The sequence below is a fragment of the Sitodiplosis mosellana genome, unplaced genomic scaffold, assembly GCF_009176505.1.
Source record: "Sitodiplosis mosellana isolate CC-2019 unplaced genomic scaffold, AAFC_SMos_1.0 Smas_scaffold_11, whole genome shotgun sequence".
Taxonomy (NCBI): Eukaryota; Metazoa; Arthropoda; class Insecta; order Diptera; family Cecidomyiidae; genus Sitodiplosis; species Sitodiplosis mosellana.
Window position 1 is genome coordinate 267,332 of NW_022595253.1, and position 20,033 is coordinate 287,364.

The 20,033-nt window shown below is 35.8% G+C and overlaps 1 protein-coding gene across 1 annotated transcript; it reads right to left on the reverse strand.

The window, feature by feature from the left end:
• Positions 1-4,424: 4,424 nt before the first annotated feature.
• Positions 4,425-19,347, reverse strand: LOC129567359 (homeobox protein goosecoid). Its single transcript, XM_055444174.1, has 4 exons — positions 18,534-19,347; positions 14,343-14,555; positions 14,181-14,257; positions 4,425-4,876 (listed from the first exon to the last, which is right to left on the reverse strand). The coding sequence occupies exons 1-4, from the start codon at positions 19,015-19,017 to the stop codon at positions 4,619-4,621; spliced, it is 1,032 nt and encodes a 343-aa protein (XP_055300149.1). The 5' UTR covers positions 19,018-19,347; the 3' UTR covers positions 4,425-4,618.
• Between the last annotated feature and the right edge of the window lie 686 nt (positions 19,348-20,033).

Here is a 20,033-nt window from a genome sequence, read left to right on the forward strand (position 1 = left end):
AAATTTTTTTTTATAATTTTTTAAATTATATTCAAACAAATATAGTGATAATTATCAGTTTATAAACTCTATACTCTAAATCGTCTTTTTCGAGACTGACAACCTGGTAAAGTGAATTTATTGTATTTTCTTTCATTTTGTTTATTTATATTTTAATTTTTAGGAACTGTGCTGGAATTTTTCGAATACTTTTTGCTGCATAGCGCCTTGTTGCAACAAATAATTTCTCTATTTTAAATTTCTCATCAAATCATTTGTGAAATCAATTGAGAATTATTTTTTCTGAATTACTATCATAAGTTGATAACAGGAAGTAATTACTAACTGACAATTTCATTTCTATATTTACTGAAGATACTCGGTAATATATTGGATTGATTGAGTTGTTCCCACTCAAATGATATCTTTCCAGAATATAAATATAGAACGAAAGTAACGACAACCAGTGGGTAGTTGTGTTCCGTTAGTCACAACTTGTGATTGTAATTCACGAAGAATAGTTCACGTTGATCTTTGTCTCAAATGATTCGATTGTGGAAGTTCCGGTTTGGCCATAAGAATTCACAAAATTCCAACAATTTTTTTTATAATCGGGAAGATTTGGGCAAAAAGCTTCTAAATCGAAGACTAATTTTACGATTTTATATAAAAATGGTCGATTTTCAACCAGAGATTAAATATTACTTCTTTGAGACTGACACTGAAATAGTTGTGTGTAGAATAGTGTCTATTCTGAATAGAAATCTTTGATTGAAAAATTTGTCGCATTTTCCGATTAAGCTATTTCTTCGATTCAACCAAATCTGAGGCTGAATCGATTTCAATTTTAATCTATAAAACTAATAAATAGAATCATGAGTCCATGTGTACCAGTGTATGCATGAATATAAACCATGTTCTAGTAGTGAAAAAAAAAATCCGAATAATCAAAAAAAAAAAAATCTGGGAAAAGAATGGAATTCACGCTTCATATCGATAATACGAATTACATTTTTGCTTGGGATTAACCGAGAACATGGAACTTTCATTCTTTTCCGTTTCTTTCGAAGTGTAAAATGGGAAAGAGAGAGCGCAAAAAAAAAATGTAGCAATTGTAGACAAAGAGGCAACATGAAAGGAGATTTTTTTGCTTGTTCTCGCTTGTGAATGGAGTTGATGCATTGATGATGCGGTTCGAAAGCGATCTCATTGTGGATGCTTGTTCAAAATACACGCATGAGATACGCATTTTTGGTGTTTCTTTCATGGCCAATTGTTAACTGGTCAATTGAAGATCATTTCGTGGTTCATTGTGAGTAAATAAACAACTTAAGCCTGTTTTTATCGTTTAACACACACAAAAAAGAGAAGAAGAGAAAAACGGCATCGATTTCAAACTGCAGAAAAAATGCCATGTAATACCTCTGTGTTGAAAAGGCCAATTTTTCCTCTCTCTATCTGCATTCTTTTGATACCTCCTTAAATGTGGTCCATTTATTGTTGTGATCTATTTCATTTCATATTTTCGAAGAAAATCATAAAGCCCTGCAATTTTTGTATTTCATTCATCTGGTAGAATGTATATTAAAAAAAGCAAATATTTCCGCATTTGCACGCAACAATTATGACAGTTTCATTCTTTTCGGTTGCCGTATCCTTCGAAATGTAGACTAGTTTTTTCGGAGCATTTAGTGTTGTTTTGTTGGTCGTCACTTATGCGAAATGTAGCCAAACCGGAAATTAGGTGTCAGAACAACAAGCGTAGCGTATGTGACATCGATTTACCTTTAAATTACGAGCAAATTGCCATCATATGTGCACACATGAATCAATTATCCGCAATTTAGACATCCACACGGACTTGCCTTTATTTGACAAATATCTTTATACGTATGCAAGAATTGAACGAAAGAAAATAAACATGTTAAGTTATACAGTTGACTTTTTGAGTAAGTAAGAATGGTTGATCTAAAATTAAAAACGAGTAATTGATTTACGGCAAATTTGGGCGAGTCACTAGCTGATTGAAGCAATTACAAAAAAGTGCTTAGTTTCTGTAAATTGTAAAGCATTATGAATATTAATTTCTTTTCCTATGATCCGAGCATATGTTCAACGCTCATCCCTTAATCAAATTTTCAGCGGACATTTTGGCAATTCCATGTGAACACAATTTTCACCCGACTAATCCACATCTCGTTCTGTTCGTACATGGCCGTAGAAAAGGAAAAAAAATCGTTCCAAACAGCTGCGTGTTTTTGACAAATCATATCAAATGTGATTTTCAATTGGTTGCCTCAATTTTCTAGCCCTTAAACCCATGCTAGTTGTACATGTTTATATTTGCTTCCGTTGCAAGGGATTCCGGAACCGCACTCACACTCACACACACGCTCACACGTTCACATCGATCGTTCGTTGATTGAAATGTCGTATTATTAGCTGGCGCGGCCATAGCTCTCTATGAGCTACCCGTAATGTGAATGGGAAAAATCAAATTAACGTGATAATCCACATTTATATAGTTAAATATATCCGGATCGAGGGTATGAGCCACAACATTACCTACATGGATAAATACTTAAGTCTTTAGTGCAATACGCTGCTAAAACTTTTATCGCTCGCTTTTTTCCTCTCACTCTCTCTCTCTCTCACACACACACACACACACACTTGCACACTAACTAGTCATCCCCGTTAAACCATTCTAAAATAAAAACAAATCCATCGAATAACCAACTCGGCATAAATGTTCGCTTCAGAGCAAACAAATCGCTTGATCGCTGCATTAGAATAATTTCACAAAATGCGTATTCGTAAATGATATGCTGAACATCGCCTCATGTTTACACATTCAATCACGCTTGGATTAAAATATTTCACATTATGAATTTAATTCAGCCTTTGTGTAACTATTCACTACGGTATTATGATCCATTCGACGTGCACGCCATAGCATATACATAGTTTTGGAAAAGTTCGCACACAAAAAGCTAATTCATACACGGTTCATTGATTTATAAACAATTGCCTAGTTTTCATAGTATACATAAAATGCAATTGTGCAAACATTTCAGATAGACAGACACAAATCAAATCGCTTTCGCTCAGCAGAAGTACATTGTTTCATGCCGTTTTTGGATTGAATTACAATCATAATTTAGAAGCAGATTTGTTGAGTGCCGACTTGTACAGAGATTTTTGAATTGGGAAAATTCCCTTTGAAATATATAGATTTTTCATGTTTCGTGCGTCGAAAATGTTGAGTTTTTTTACTTTTATTCACAAGTTTCATTCCAATTTTTATTTGCTTCATTGTCCAAATTCGCATTTGGCACAAGTTTTGTCTTTCGTAATTTCTTCCAATGTATGCCAAACCGTGAAATAAGATATGATACACTCAAATATGAAGAATTTCGATTGCGGAATGGTGTGATTGCATCAAAAAGTTATGATATGAAGAATGCTGCATAAAACTTCGATCAACTCATTAAACACTTTTCCAATTACCGTTCATCTTAAAATTTAGTTATAAGTTTTCCAAAATTCTTGCCAGAAGATCCAGGCATGCATACACCAAGAAATGTTCGGTATAACATGAGCTAACAAACGAGCATTCGAAATGATATCATCACTTGCCTTCGGTATGTATCTTTTACCTTATGTAAAATCAGAGTTCAACTAGTATATAGGTTTTAGTTGTTCAATCGATAAGCTTGGCTATATAGAAGATAAAGTGGTGCAATAAGCAATTCCGAGCGAAGAAAACCAAACGAGTAGAGTTGTTCCATTGTTTTGCTAGTGTGAAATTTCTGTAAGTAGACTTGTGGAGTATGCTGCTTCGAAATTGTAGAAAAATTATTGCTTTGGAAACTGCTTCATCATTTGGAAAATGATTTTTTCCTCAAAAAAAAAAAAATGCGCAAAACGAGATCTATTTCAAAGATTTGACAGAAAAATAAACACATCTTTTGAATTTTCTAACGATAATACATTTTTATTGAAATTATTTTATTTACTTAAGACAATGGAGATATTACATAAATGGTTGTGCAAGAACGGATTTACATTTTGATAGCGATTGGTTTCGATAAAATAATTGTTGCATTTTGGGAGAGACCAATGTCCATGTCTACATTATACATCTTAGATTTATACTCTAAATTAAATTTAAAAAACTATGTCAAAATAAACACTAAATCACAATAAATGAATAAAATGCTAATTTCACCCGAGCTATTGTTTGCGATATGAGAAATTGTAAAGAATTTTTTCCATTGAAAATTAATTGAAACTGAGTTCATAGTGAATCGTCGGTTGAAGGTTAAATTCAAATTCTATCGAGAAAAAAAAAGAGTTTGGAATTTATATGTACAATATATTCGTGAATGTGCAATGAGAATGAAAAACACATTTGTATCGTCAAAGACATTTGTATTGATGATTAGCACTGGAATTTTGAGTCGCTACTATTATTATTATTAGTTAACTTATACACAATTGGCTTAGGTGCAGAGATAGCATAGATATGCACAAATAAAAAATATGTCCTAAAATGCTAATGATGCGCGCTTTGAAAAAAGGAAAAATTCGTCTAATGTGGAAACGAAGGGGGTGGCGACGGCGTCGAAGTGTGGTTTCATGCAACTTCCAAATCGGATGATGAGTCGTCGGCGTCACTGTACGTGTACATGAGATTGGAGTGTGCGAGTGCGCTTTTCGGAATGTTATTGTTGCCAGCACTGCCTACGGTCATGCCATTGAACGATGTGGTGGATTCATTTAAATTGCATTTTAACGAACCATTATTTAAATGATCCTCTTGTAATTTTCTAAGCCGTTCGTTTTCCTCTCGTTTGTTCTTACGGAATTTGGCACGGCGATTCTTAAACCAAACCTGGCGAAAGAGAAGAAAAAAAGGAACAAAAAGACAAAGAACACCAAATAAATAATTTGTTTTTTTTTTTGTTGGTTCGCTTTAACAAGCGTCGCTTAACAACTAAAACGGTTAATGTAATAAATCACCTGAAGAAAATTAATATTTTAATATTCGTATTGTTTACGTGAGATATTGAGAGCAGTCTGCTCGGAGCAGGCAGAGGAAGAGAGTCATGACATTTTTCACGCACACAAACACAACAACGAAACCAAAAGCCAAGAGACAAAAAAAAATATGATTATTACATGGTCGAATCCTCTTAAAATGAGGATAATAATTTTTTAATGATTTTACAAGTTGCCCATTATTCAGACGGTTTGTAGTATTTATTTTTGTTAGTCCTTAGAAACTGTAGCATCATTTTTTTGTCGATGCACAATGCATATATGGGGCATATATGCATTATACATACAATGTGCATTGCACACAATACAACAACAGAGGAAAAACTGTCGTTTGACACACACACACAGCCAAACAAGAAAAACAACATAAAAGGATTAAAGATATCAATTTGCCCTTCGTTCTACAGCCATTTTCTGCTTTTGCTTTGTGCAACGTTTGAGTGAATGAGTACTGTGATGTCGTTCACTTGAGAAAAACTGTCACAAAATGCCAAAACTGAAAAGGAACTCACACGATACGTGCCCATACGTGCACACACACACACACTCACTCAATTTTGGCAACTCCTGGGCTGGTTGGCATTTGTTGTTTTCCAAAATATTGGTTTCAATTTGTCGAGAGCCTATCCTCATTATATTCGGGGTGGATTGATTACACGAATGCGACAACAATGTGCTGTGATTTTATTTCTTTCATTTTTTTTTCGCTCTGTGTGTCAATTCTCTTTTTTACTTGTTGTGTTTTTTTCTTTCTTCATACTGATCCATGTTATTTTTTCTCTTTTCTTCTGTGATGTTTGTTTTGTGATTTTTTATACAGAAGGAAAAAAAAAACATAAACTCCAGGTGAATGTGCGCTATTGTCGGGCATTTTGTTCTACATTGCCGCAACACAATAGAACAATTATGGAATAAAGAAACCAATTTTTTCGTGAACATACAACTTAAAATGCCGCCGCAAACGATCAACGTTGCTCAGTTCAAGCTGGCAACTTCTTGACGAAATTGTACGTGCTGCGAGCACCGAAGGAAACGGCATGAAATGACGAATGGCATGATAATTGGAATGCAATTTGAATGGGAGCAATGTGAAGGCGGATTACACCCAACCATTCAATATGCCAATTTTATTTAGACCAAATGCAAAAGAAAAGAGTTTATTAAAAAAAAAAAGCTGTCAACTTAGCTGGGTGTAATTCGTTGAACCACTTTCCCATTTTCACAGGAATATGCATCTTGCAAATAACTGTCAAATCGAATTTAAATAATATGATTTGACACATTTCGCATTTTAGTAAGCCAACCGAAAGATTGAAACGATGAATACGCTTTTTGATTATGATCTTTTGGGCGATGATGCGAATGACGATGCGGTAGCCATGGTGAATGCGGAGGGTTAGAATTAAAATTCAACATTGTTTCAATTGGTACAGAAGGAGTTCAGGAAAAAAAATATCGAATAAAATTGAAATAACGAGCTTCATGACTTTTTTCTTCATCAAACAACTTCAAAGGACATCACCAATTAGCTTTGAGTGTTGTTTCCATATTTTAAAATTGAATATGCTTGTCGCTGTGTGTATGTGTGATCACGTTTTTGACGAAATATAAACTGGCAGCTGATTTCACTTCAACGAAAACGGATTATGACGAAGCGGTAATTGGGCTTTTTGTGGAGAATTTTCCAACTTTACATAAAAACATTTTTTAGCGGAAAAAAAATAAATCAAAAGATTGACGCTGTCCTAGGAAGAAAACTAGGCAACCGACAGTTTTTGTTTGGGTGTTAATCAATAAGCATCATTCGAATGAGAGGAAAATGAATTAATTCACACAATTGCTTTGAAATCATGTTGTTGAAATGGTTACAAATCATGTAATCAAAGTGATTGGGTGATGACGTCGGGAAAATTCCGTCAAACATGAGAATGGGCCGACAGATTTAGACGATAGCTCAACCGTGTGACTTGATTTAAAAAAAAATATTGATCCAGTTATCAATTTGGTTTGATGCTTTAAAAATCGACCAATGTGCCGATTTCCTAATAACGTGATAATGAAGCCATACACACAAACTCAATGATGAAGAATAATCAACAAGAAACAAAGTTTATACAACAAAACTTTGTTGTTCGGTAAATATTTCGGGCGGAATCGAGTAACCAATTGGTAAGAGAAAAGGAAATCGAATACCGAAAATAACAATATTTGTAACGGTTTCGAATCACAGAACTTTCCATTCGTAATGCAAATTCAACGTAAATGCGTGATACATCTTCGCCGAATTTTATGAATGTGAATTATTATGTGAGAAAGAGAGAGAGAGAGAGGGGATGGCTTTTCATTTCGAATTTTCCGAAATTCAATCCAATCACTCAAACAATTAATTGATTACAGTGAAGCGATGGTGTGGTGATTGTTCGCCGTTTTGTCGGATGGACTCTTTGATGCCTTGTCATGAATAATAAATTCCAGAAATGAATTCACTCGAACACATCACTAGAATGTTCTCTTTTTTCTCTTGCAAACAATTACACCCACATTTATGTGGAATCAATCGTGTGCACTGGATGAAATAAGATAGTTATCATTGAACAATTGAAAAGTTTTCAATATTTTGCATCTTCATTTGTGTGTGTGTGTGTGCTGTGAGCAAAACTGAATGCGCTTTGAATGGCATCGATGGCATTCGGAGTCTTTTTAACTTCCAATCGAATTGGCGCAAACAGTAGCCCAAGTGTACACTCAAACACCTCCATTTAATTGCCAACTAACTGATTTTCTCTTGTTTGATCTGGGCCGCTCTCTTGGTTGGTCTTTTTTTTTAACTAACTTCAAAGATGCACCGAACACATTTTAATCCGCATAAAGCCAATTGTTTGCACACCGAAACACATAACAATTGCCAAAGATTATCGAGCGCATGCTTCAATGGAACGTACCAAAAAGATCGGTCAATGTGAACTAGTTTGAAATTGCTCGTTTTTTTGTTGTTGAAATTGGAAGAATGATTTTTTTTTTAATCGGTGTCCAAATAAACATTTAAAACACCGATTTTTTCTCATGAAACCATAAAGAAGATAATAAAAATGAAGATTCGACATGATTTTCGAATAAACTTATTTTTGCAACAGATATCCTTTAATTCCCAGGTATTCCATTTATGTTTGATATTACTCGAGTTTGTACAAAACAGACTTTTCGGCGGCATACCATTTATCTCTGTTTTTTATCTTCAAATTTCTTCGATTTTGCTATGAAACCAATGTCAATCAAATATGAAGTTTCTAATTTTAATGAAAGTTTGAAATGCAGAAATTCAAATTTTTATGAGTGAAAAATGGAAAGTGGTACAAAAACACATCTACAAGGAACAGTGATAAATTTGGTTTTGTCAAGATTAAATTCAATCATTGAATTTTCTTTGTAATAACCAATTTCTGAATGAATTGAAGTGCCTAAGAGGGAAAATTATGTGAATTGGTCGAATAAAATGTTTGTTGTTTTTTTTTGTTTCAATGGGAATTTGTTCTGAATCCGAAAAATGCTCGAAGCAAATCCAGCATAAAAATCTGCTATACCCTTTAGAAAGTAGAAAAAACAAATTCGAGTAAATCTGTTCATTTCCCTTGAGTGAATTTTAATGTGTTGCATTAGACCGAGTTCATCACTCCCCTAATTCGATGCTCTTGAATTGAATTCAAGATGAAATCAATACACATTCCTTTCTCTGCAACGGTGTGCATATGTGCTGATGGTTGATGGCCCTGAGTGTTTGCATCGCCCGCAAAAATTAATGTGTTCATAGACGAAAGGTGTTTTCATTGCTGTTGAATTCAATAAACGTACTCGAAACGTGTGTGTGTGTATGATTGCGTGTGTATGATTGCGTGTGAGTGCACAAAGAAGCTGAGCTGAGCGGATTTCTAGTGTAATTTGCATAAGCATCAAAAAAATGCCTTGGGTAACATTAGTAAACGCATAAACGCGCTTGCCTCGTCGAATAAATGTCGAATTTTCCGAATTGTCCATTTTCGAAAAGCGCTTGAAAAATTTGCTCATAATTTCCATGCGGTTGAATTGGGTCATGGGCGACTGACTGCACACAAAATTTTCAAAAATGCAATTCCAAAGAGCGATCGATGGCAAATTTCAGCGGAAAAATTCATCGCACCAATCGAACATTTAATATTTATTTTCACTGAGCCAAAAATCGGTTTCCACAGCGATGCAGAACATTTTGCGGTGAAACTTTTGCGGTTTGATTTTTTTTCCCCATTTTGCTTCTACTCTCCGACCGATGCTAATATTTGAATAGCGCTCTCGCGAGTTCTTTGTGTTTTTCTAGTTGTGAGCTCGTGCATCGAAAACATAGTATCAAGTTATAATTGAATTTTCATGGTGAAATACATACAAGCAGGAGCTGCATCCAATTTTATGCTAAAGTTTGTGTACGATGCGATTCGATACGCACTAAACTCTCTCGTTCGATCTCGATTTTGCTGCGGAAACAATGCGGCGAGGGTGATCCGGCCGAAAGAGACGAAAAAGTAGGAAAAAATTGGTTCGATGTTTCGTGGTTCGTTGTTATGGTTTTTGCGTGTGTTTACAAAATATATTAAAGTTGCAAAAGGATTTTAAAACAATATCGTGTACATTTTGTTTGCGCTCATTATTGCCTAGCAGGCACTTTTTTTTACCGTGTATAGCCAGTACGTAGTGCAGGAGAGTTGGAGTAGCAGCAGCTATTTGCTTCCATTCGGCTGAATTCAGCTTGGGTAATTTTTCATGGAAAAATCATTGCATTGCTTTTTATAACACCACTTGGCGACCCACACAAACACACACAATGCTAACAATTAACTGGATTGTGGCTGCTGTAGGTACATAATGCTGATATGCATCGATTGTACGATTTTAATTTAAATGTTCGTGTTCGAACGCGTGTGTGTGTGCACTGTGCACTCGATGCACCAACTGTGTGATTGGGTGCTGATAAACTGTTAACCCCGCCGCTGAATATTTTTGTTGTATAATTGAATATTAAAATTAAATTTAAGCGCAGCTCGTGCACACACGTGAACATCATCATTTGTGTGTTTTTTTTATTCGTCCTCTATCGATATATCAAACAATGGATTAATAAATAAATAAGCTTAAAGCAATATGTATACACATATTTTGCATAAACCATAAATCAGTCCGAAAAACGTGGTAACGACGACAACGACGGCAATGACGACGACGACGACGACAATGATTATAATTAAAACATGAAGAGCGGATTTTTCCATAATCAATCAATAGCCGAATTTATAATTCAAAAAGACAAATATTTTCCTTTCAGTTTGATACATGGTTTTCAACCTGTCGTCGTTGAAATACGAAATTGAATGTGTCACCCAAGGCTACAGAAAATCATAACACAGTAGCTGCGAGAATTCGGCATTTCTCTCTGTGAGCTCCCGGTTAATATTTAACAATGTAATTAAGTGTCAATTAATTAAACTTATCCTAAAAAAACAACAACAAAAATAACATTACAACGTACAAACAGAATGAGGCACAATTGGGGTGGTAGCATCGATTTGTAAATGCGCAAAGCTTAAAATAAGCATATTGTATAAGCAATCTCTGGAAGAGGGGAGAGAAACAGAGAAATGCCAAATAATGAAAAGGGAAGCACTTGAACCGCATAAGACACTAGAAAAACGAGGAGATGTGGTTGCGTTGGCAAAAGATATATTTGCAGCTTAATAGGCGAGCAGACCGTAGAGGGATACCGAATTTTGATGAAAATGTCAAACAACAATCCCAATGGCTATGGTTAACCCAGCAAAGAAGACGAAATAAAACCACTCAATGACAAAAACACACACATTTTCTCTCACTACACTTGATTCCGTCTGTCGCCTCTTGAGTGCGTGCATCCTCACACTACATCTCCCTCTGTTTTGCCCAATCAACGTGGCTTGTGACCACACCGCATTCAAACAAGAGAAAAAAAAGAGAACGAAAGCCCGGTGTCATCAGCCCAATTCAATTGCAATTTAACGGTTATGAAAATGGATTTTTGCCTCTGTTTATTATTATCTGTTAAAATAATAAAAATGTAAATAACATCAAATTTTAATGGAGCGAAATTCAATTGGAAAATAATGAAAATACCGTTTCGGAAAAATAGACAATGCCAGAGAGACAGAGGCAGAGGCAGAGCAGAGAGAGAGAGAGAGAGAGAGAAAGAGAAAATGACAATAAATATTTTATAAAGTTGCTGCATGATGAATTAACTCGCTCACTTGAATTTGCGACACAGGGCGTATTATTTTGTTCATTTTGTGTGCGCACATTCGTGGGGTTCGCCGTCTATCTCACTCATTCTCTCTCGCTTTCGTTCGGCTGTTTGCTTTGATTTGTCGAATATTCATGCATTTTAAATGGATGCTTTGGGAACTTTTCTATTTTGTTGTTATTCTTGTTAAATTATGTTGAACAATACAAATAATGATGAAAATCTCAACTCTGCTCATCAAACTCAATTGCGCCAGATATTGATACAACAGCGCACAGATGGAGTAAATTCCAATAGAAATGTAAATAGAAAAAAAGAGCAGAAATGTTTGGCAAGAAATCATAACAATCCGAATTGTCTTTAATAAAGGGTCTTTCCACTTGTATCATTTCGCAAATGAACAGCGCAAAGCAGATGAATTCAAATCACATTATTGAATTATTTTCAATGTTTTGTTTTTGTCGGAAACAATTTTCTTACAAAAGTAATAAAATCATTGTGTGCATTTCAATCTGTTTAAAAGTACTTTTTACGCTCATTCAACAAAGATTTACAATAACAATGTCAATTGGCATTGAGATTGAAATTTTGTTAGCTTGAGATCAAGATTGAAGTTCATTCTGAGATTCAGAGACAATTTTGCGAATTGATGATCGAAATTCCGTTCGAATTAAATCACAGTCAAAGTTCTTCTGGAATTGAAATCAACCGATTTTTTTCTTTTCGAATTAAAATCAACAGAAAAACTTTTGAATTCTTAAGCAATGATTCTCTGAAATTCAAATCAGCTCATAAACTTTTTCCGCTGCTTTTATTTTTTCTCTGTCGTCGACAGGCCACCAACACGAAACCCAAGCAAATCCATTTGCAGATGGAATTCAGTTGTCTCTTGATTTCAAGTTGACCAAAGCGGAAAAGGCCCACCTACACACAAGATGAAAACAAAAAATTGTGTATATGTGCATGATAAAATTTTCGTCTCTCGCTAATCGAGAAATGCCCACCTGAACGAGAAAAAGAGAGTCAACCACTTGAGCCTATTAGTCATGCTATGGCATAGCGTATTGGTTTGGAAAAAGTGAATCTTAAACCTCTTGAACGAAGGATTGGGTAAATAGCATATTGTACAATGATGCAGCGAAAAATGGCTATTTACTTTGTGGTCGTCTACGGGCGAGTGTGTCTTCTCGTCCGTCGTCGACAACGATGTTGTCGTTTGGTGTTTTGTTTATTTATCGTCAATAAGTCAAAGATATTCTAAAGTTGAATGAGTTCTTCAACTGAAAATAAGACATAATTATGGAATTTAGTTGAGTAGCATTTGTCGATAGAGGAAGCTGTGCGTGTGTAAACACAGTAGCCAAGTGGCTGTCACAAAATAATTTTCTGCATTTTAACCGATAAATTATACCTGGTCCAAGCCTGGATCGATTGTTGAGTTTTCGATGGTTTTTCTTCTAATCCGTTGTACGTTTTAACAACATGGACAACTTCGATGACATTTTTGAACGAATTTTTTTGTTTCACATCATTCGATATTTGTTGTTCATCGGTTCTGTGTATTTTACAATGAGGAATGTGTACACACACACATTTCATGGATGAAGAATTTGTCATTTATTCTTGTGTGCATTTCGTCAGAGTCCAATTGTGACGAAGAATTCACTGAATCAATATTTTATTATGACGACCATTCAGATAGAGTCTTTTTTGGTGTTTCACTCAACAGTTTTAATGCATTCAAATTTATTTAAGTAATACACCAATCTCAAAGTGATTTGCTTAAGAGTTGCTGTGTGAAATCATTGCCGCAAGCGTTTGTTTGGATTTAATACCAGAAATGTGTTCACACAAACAACGCATTAAATATTCAAACCAAAATGCACGGCCATTATCTGTAGATGCTTATCAGTGAGAACATTTTAATTCAAAGCGATCTGGCGAATGAATTCAAAGCGAAAAATGAGGCCGTCATAATGCTCTTTGTCACCATGCCAATTAAATCGACACCAGGTCCGACGCGCGAAACCACTTATTTCAGCATATCATAATGCACACAGGGTGAGCGCGCGATATGCTGGCAAGGAAAGGATTAGCCAAAGATCAAAAAGAATAGAATTTCCTCAATTTTAATTTTCTCAAATTGGCACACAACACATTGTGTATTAACATACGTTCTTGCTCTGTTGTTGGAAGCGTTTTTCAAATCCGACAGATTGTTGAGATTTTATCACGAGCTATGTGTGTATGTGTGAGTGGTACAAACGGTTGGTCGACACAAATCCATTGACATTTGCGTATAGTTCGAAGCATTACTTCGAGATTATGCATTAAAGAGTGAGTGGCATTGCAAATAGCAAGTGCTTAGTTGAGTGAGGGTTGGAAACGGAAACCATATTAAGTCAATGTTTGTGCAATGCATTTCGAATCAATTTCAAAGTCGTCGGCGTTAGATGATGAAAGTCAGAGAGTTTATGATGATGATGCCATTCGAATCCGGTATGGCATTGCCTTGTCATTTGTTGATTGCTCAAATCGAGATAGAGAGAGAGTGAACGAGGGAAAGATTACTACACAAATGGTAATTCAATATTCAAGATTTGATGTTTGTGGAAAATTAGTGGATTGTTAACATCGTCTATATGCGGTGTGAAAATGTACAAATTAATTTAATGGCTCTTTGCCTCTTTCTCTCTCTCTCTCTCTCTCTCTCTCTCTCTATCTTAATCCAGGGCGACAATGGGCGCTTTGTGTGTGTGTGCAACAAAAGAGTCGTAAACAAAAATAAGTCAACACTGTTGGCTCAGCACTAAAACTACGAATTTTCATGGAAATGGATATTTACCTCTACACGTTCTTCTTTCAGGTCAACTTTCAGTGCTAATTGTTCGCGTAGCACCACATCAGGGTAGTGGGTTTTGTCTATGGAAATAAAAAAAATGTAAAATATCGAAAAAGATCGAGCATGAAGAAATGTGTGGAATGATGAAATTCAAGAAATGCATACCAAATGTCGCCTCAAGTTGTTCGAGTTGCTCCTCCGTGAAAATGGTGCGATGACGACGCTTCCGTTTTGGCGGTGGTCCATGGCCCAAATGCCCGCTGTGGTGATGTGATAGCGAAGCGTGTGTTGTGTGAGCTTGCATTTGAGCTGCAGCAGCTACATGAGCCACTGCCGCTGCGTGCATGTATTGTGGATAGAAATTTGGATAAGCTGCAACTAGAATATAAAAAGAGCTATTTTAATTGCAAATTATGATGATTTTTTTTTTCAAAAAATATGTAAAAATGATGAGAATAGAACGAAACTCTTTCGAGGCGGAAAAATTCCACAAATTTCCATTATAATTGCAAATGTGTATAAATTATTCTATGGATTGAACCCAATTCGGAATGAAACAGCTGCAAAAATTGTTCGTATTAGGCAAAAAAGAAGAAGAATTGGGTCAGCGAATCAAAATCAAATTAATTTCTGCATTGAAAATGTATGAAATTCGAGTGAAAAATGTCGGCAGAAAATGTGTGTGTCCAGAACAAAAGTTCAATGAATTGTAAACCGAAAAATCCTTTAAATATATAATTCGGTTAAAGAAATATTTGTGCGTTTTTTCTTCGTTCGTTCCTTCGTTCGCTCATTCTTCGCCTCGTTCTTGTTTTCAAATTTCATTTGATTGGTTTCACTAAATTCCTATGTTCGAGTGCGTGCAATTTGATTAAACGATATTGTCATTAGCTCAATCGCTCAGTTCGCTGTGTATGTGTGTCGTTGCCGTCGAAGAAACAATTTATACGAATCATGTCGACAAAAAAAAGTTCAATGCATACATAAAAATGCGTTTTCATTTTTAATCGAATCAAGAAAAGAAAATTAAATTAAAATGCGCGCATTCGTCACCATCGCATCGCATCGCACACATATATTCATCATCGGTGATTTCTATAACGTCAACGAATTTAAATTGGAGAGGCAAGAGAAAAAAAAAAATTAAATTCAAGTTGACGAATTTCTGTGGCTTCACTTCATTTCCAAGGAAATTTTCCTTACGCGCGTTTTTCTTTTCTCGTCAGAGATTTTTATTGTGTTCACTGTTCAGCATATGTTTTTTTCTTGTTATTTGGCCATTTGACAAAACCTGATTGTAACTGATTTTTCTGAAAGCGTGCGCGAGTGCGCGTTAAACGAAATTTGAATCGCATGGAAAATCTCATAAACAATCTGAAAATGAATTGAATGCGCGACAAAAAAAACTCGCTCAACACATTTATGGCTTCATTCAATTTGTGTTCTTTTTTCTTCCTAAATTGCAAATGCCATGGCAAAGGCGATCACGTGCTAATCTTCATTCTACTCAGCATAGAGAAAACGATTTGCTCGCAAGAAAATGCAAACATTTGCTTGTTGAGATTTGAATAACAATATAATGATGGCAGTTTTCTGGCATAATTTCTCCCTTTGAAATCTTGTATCATTTATCCAAAGGGAATTTACGTCAACCATCATGCAGTCCATTCGTACTGCGTTTTTTGATCGGTGTTTTCTCCAGAGACAAGTAAATTACTGTGCACAAAAATTTCATCCCAGATGGATAAAACGTTGATGACTTTTTTTTTCTTCTTACAAATCACCATCGGATTAGCACTATAAAAATACGTTTTTCCCGCGGTTGATAATAATTAATATGAGGTGAGGCAGTATGCTCAAGATAAAAATACCCAAAACGGATAAGAGGTTGTTTAGTTGACAAGGCATCATATTTTAATGCGAGAGCAAAAAAAAAAAACGAAAATAAAAAGAAAAAGAATAACAAACAAACATGTTTAGAATATAAAGACGTGGGCGGCTTAGGTACTTATTCTCTTACGTTGTGATTTCGTTTATTTTTTTCACCACCACCGCCACTCCTCGAAGGTAATTCGAACGCCGCCGCGTGTTGAAAAGAAGTACATTTAAAAATCAGGAAACAACGAAATGAAACGAAAGAAAAATACGGCGAAGAAGATGGAGTCAAGAATAAAAAAAAAAAGTACCATTTATGTAAATGGATGATGTATGAATATGGATTCGATATTTTCTTTCATTGTTGAGCTACACGTGAACCGAGCGAGTGAACGAATGAGAGCGGATAAATGAGTGGTGGTGTGTAATCGTGACAGCGTAAAAATTTAATCTGCGGAAAAATGAGTTCAACCGATTTTGCCGCATAATATTTCCATTTGTGTGTGTGTGCTCGCATTTTTTTTTCTCCTGCTGTTCTCCGTTGCCCTCGCCACGTTTTTTTTTTTCATCGAAAAAAATTCACAATATGTATCGAGAAAAAAAAATGTTATCGGAGTGTGAAAAAATGCCGATGTTTATCAGATCTGCGATTTTGTTGTATTGTAAATGTATTTATATTTCATTTGTAATATGTTAAGTAGGCGATGAAGGTGGGAAAAATGGAGGATTTCTCATGAAATGTGATTGCTTTTGGCACGAGAATTTCATTCTGCACCATCAAAATAATCGACAGACCTGAAGTAATAATGCTGCTTCGAATATGAGATTTGAATTTTTTTCAATGTGGAATTTGCAAATTTCTGGCGGCCGCAAACATTGCTGCTCCTCGTTCAAATGAATGAATGCCTAAACATTAGTACGAATTTATCCATTGAAGAGAAGAGAAAATGTGTCCAATGAAGCGGCAAGAATCCTTGTCATCCGGCTGACATTCGAAATTCACAAATCACAAAAGTCTCCCAGTCTCCACCGCAAACACAATGCATGCCGCAGAAGTAAATGATATAAAAGCATTAACGAAATCACACAAGGTCAATTCAAGATGTTAGAGTATTTGCACGTCATATTTGTGGATCTCGTTTAAAACGAATTATGAATGTTTGCGTGTGATTCTTTCATTGTGAAAAGAAAACATTGTATTTTTTTTTCATCGTCGACCACCTTAGCTAGTGACAGCATCAGTGGCATCAGCAGAAGCATAGGAGCGTTCGCAAAACAAAACAATGGAAAATTAATAGAATAAATCCCGAACAAAATGTGTGCGTTTTGATTTAATAATAAGACTAAAGCTTCGAATAAACAAACATCGAGTTGAAGCATGAGCATAACGAAGAAAATTAAATGTCCTCCAGGTAACCAACCGATAAGAGGTATTATCGAATATATTGACGCATTTGATGTGTATTTATCAATAATTTATTGGGATTTTCGTAGTATTCGGAGAAGTTGGCGATGGTGGCAGTGGTGGTGATGTATGGAACAATATGCGACGTTGAATGGTTTTACCTTTTTTTTTCATGCATTGCTTTTAAGTAATAAATACTTTTATTATGTGTGCGTATATATTGCAAGAATGAGCGAGTATGACTTGCGGCTATTTTCTTCTTAACCGCTATCAATGGTGCCTAAGCTCCCTGATGCATACACTCGATGTATGCTCAGGCTCGAATCGGTTCGTCGCACTCTCTCTCTCTCTCTCACCGGTGAACAAATTCGTTTCTTTGGCGTACGGTTTAGATGGCGTGGGCAAAAGACGAAAATGAAAAATGTAAACATCTTTGATTTTCAAATTTTCAAGTTCACTAAAAATTCAGTGTGTGTGTACTTTCAATCTGCCGTCGCTAGCCTAAGCATGTCCTAAAGGTTTGTTTTTCTTCTTTTTTTTTCAACGGATTTTTCTATGTTTCACTTCTCATCACATTGCATCTTGCCGTTTGCTATTGTGCTTATCCTTTTCGATATTATTTTCAAAATGTTTATTTATTTTATTGGTTTTTTTGTTCCATGCGTTCGTTCGCCATGGACTTCGATTCAGAGCCAGACCCGATTGCGCTGAACGGTAGCTCACCGCACCCGATGTGTGTGGGATGCTAACAAGAGGCCGAATTTGTTTTCTTTATGGATTTTTTTGTTATCATTTCACTTGATGGAAGAAAAAAATTGAATTTTTCTATTTCAAGAGCTAAACGATACACCATATACAAATAATGGACATATTCAATCGAGACATGACATTAAACTTTTACCCATTTTATTTATGGAGCGATGAAGCTGAATTGAAAATAAAAACAATTCGATGAGAGATTCAGAAAATAGAAACTCGAAGAATTGAAAAAAAAGACTGGGCAGAAAAATGTTGGAAGCGAAGAGAAATTTCAATTCTAAAAATGAAATTGTTTATAGAAGATATTTCACACTTACCAAGAAAATCGGAGGGTGTACCAAAGCCAGTGGCGGCAGCGGCCGCCAAATGTGATAAATGTAATCCGGGATGTAGCATAGCTGGCACCCTTGTCGGCCGAACTGGACTCGATGTTGTGCTGAGCGACGGTGAATTACTCGGCGATCGGCTGTCTGATTTCGAATTATATTCAAATTTGATATCGACTGGTTTCGATGATGCCAAAATGCTATCGATCGTGAATGTTGATGTTGGCATCGAACCACTGTTACAATCGCGAATTTTCATTTCCTCTTTTCGTGGCGTTTCTTTTTCGTGTTTCGAAGAATTCGGTTGCACACTTGCATTTAAAACCAAATCATTGTCGGCAATGTGTTCGTGTAGGTTCAATCGTTGGTAGTTATTTTGTGTACCGAGAAGCATGGCAGTGGTGGTTAAATAAGCTTGATTCACGTGATGAGCGCTTCTAATGGTCATTTGATGTGAATTATTAGTTTCGACCATTTGCGGGATCGATGTGACTGACGACGCCGGCGAAACTGGCGGCGTTAAATTGGCTTCTTTAAGAAGCCCGAAATGCGACACCGAATTCAGCTTATTGATAGTCTAGAGTTAATTTTGATTATTTAATTGAAAATTCACAATCCTTTGGTTTTTAAATAAAACTTTCTCAACAAAATTAAACACCGTCAAACTTTTATTCAAACGCAAAAAACGTCGGCTTTTACTTCGGAAATATTTCACAGTAAACCAAATTGAGTTGATGTTCACAAGAAAAAAAAAACCGCACAAATATGACAGCATAAAACGATTGTCGTTGGAGCTCAAACTGTATGACCGAATCGTTAAACGATGTGCAACGTTCTGCCCGAAAGTTGTTGAGTTAAAAAAATCGTCATCGAAGAGTTGAGCGCTGATGATGATTTGAGAAAATGTGTGCACTCACACACTTATGTGTCCTTAGAAACTGGTTCAATGTTTCTCTCCTTGTTGCTCCGTTTGGTTGGTGCGCGTACACAACAGGGATAAGTGTATTCATGCGCACGTATTGTGTGTGTGTGTGCACAACGAGTGAATGGAAGCTCCACCTATTTCGATGCCGAGTCATTGTTTAAGTGTTGTGTGCGACAACCCTCTAGTACCTACCATCTCTAATAGAGCCGTCGAACCGAGCAGAAGAGCTGATCTAAAAATGATTTTCGCTTTATAGCCCATGTACACACAAGTTTTATCATTAATAAATAGAGAAGCGATGGATTTTTTGTGTAAAATGCAAACGGAAATGTTGTTTGCACAAAAGCAGATTGAACTGCACATACATACAAACCCAGTCTGAATGTATTGGTTGTGTCTTTACTAAATAGAATAATAAGCGGAAAAACTATACAACACTGTACAGCTTTTCGAATGGTCAATGATGGTGCTTCGTAGTTCTCTCTATTTGATTTTCTCATTATTATTTAGGAATTCAGCTGTCGGTTCTTGTGACGAGAGATAGCGTTGTGTTGGGGCGTTTCCTG

Bases quoted from the DNA above. Each gene is read 5' to 3' on its own strand.
- LOC129567359 (XM_055444174.1), bottom strand. From the start codon at position 19,017: ATGGTCGAAACTAATAATTCACATCAAATGACCATTAGAAGCGCTCAT. The intron at 14,556-18,533 runs GTAAGTGTGAAA...TTTATATTCTAG, and splicing joins TACACCCTCCGATTTTCTTG to TTGCAGCTTATCCAAATTTC. The intron at 4,877-14,180 runs GTAAATATCCAT...CTCTTTCGCCAG, and splicing joins TGAAAGAAGAACGTGTAGAG to GTTTGGTTTAAGAATCGCCG.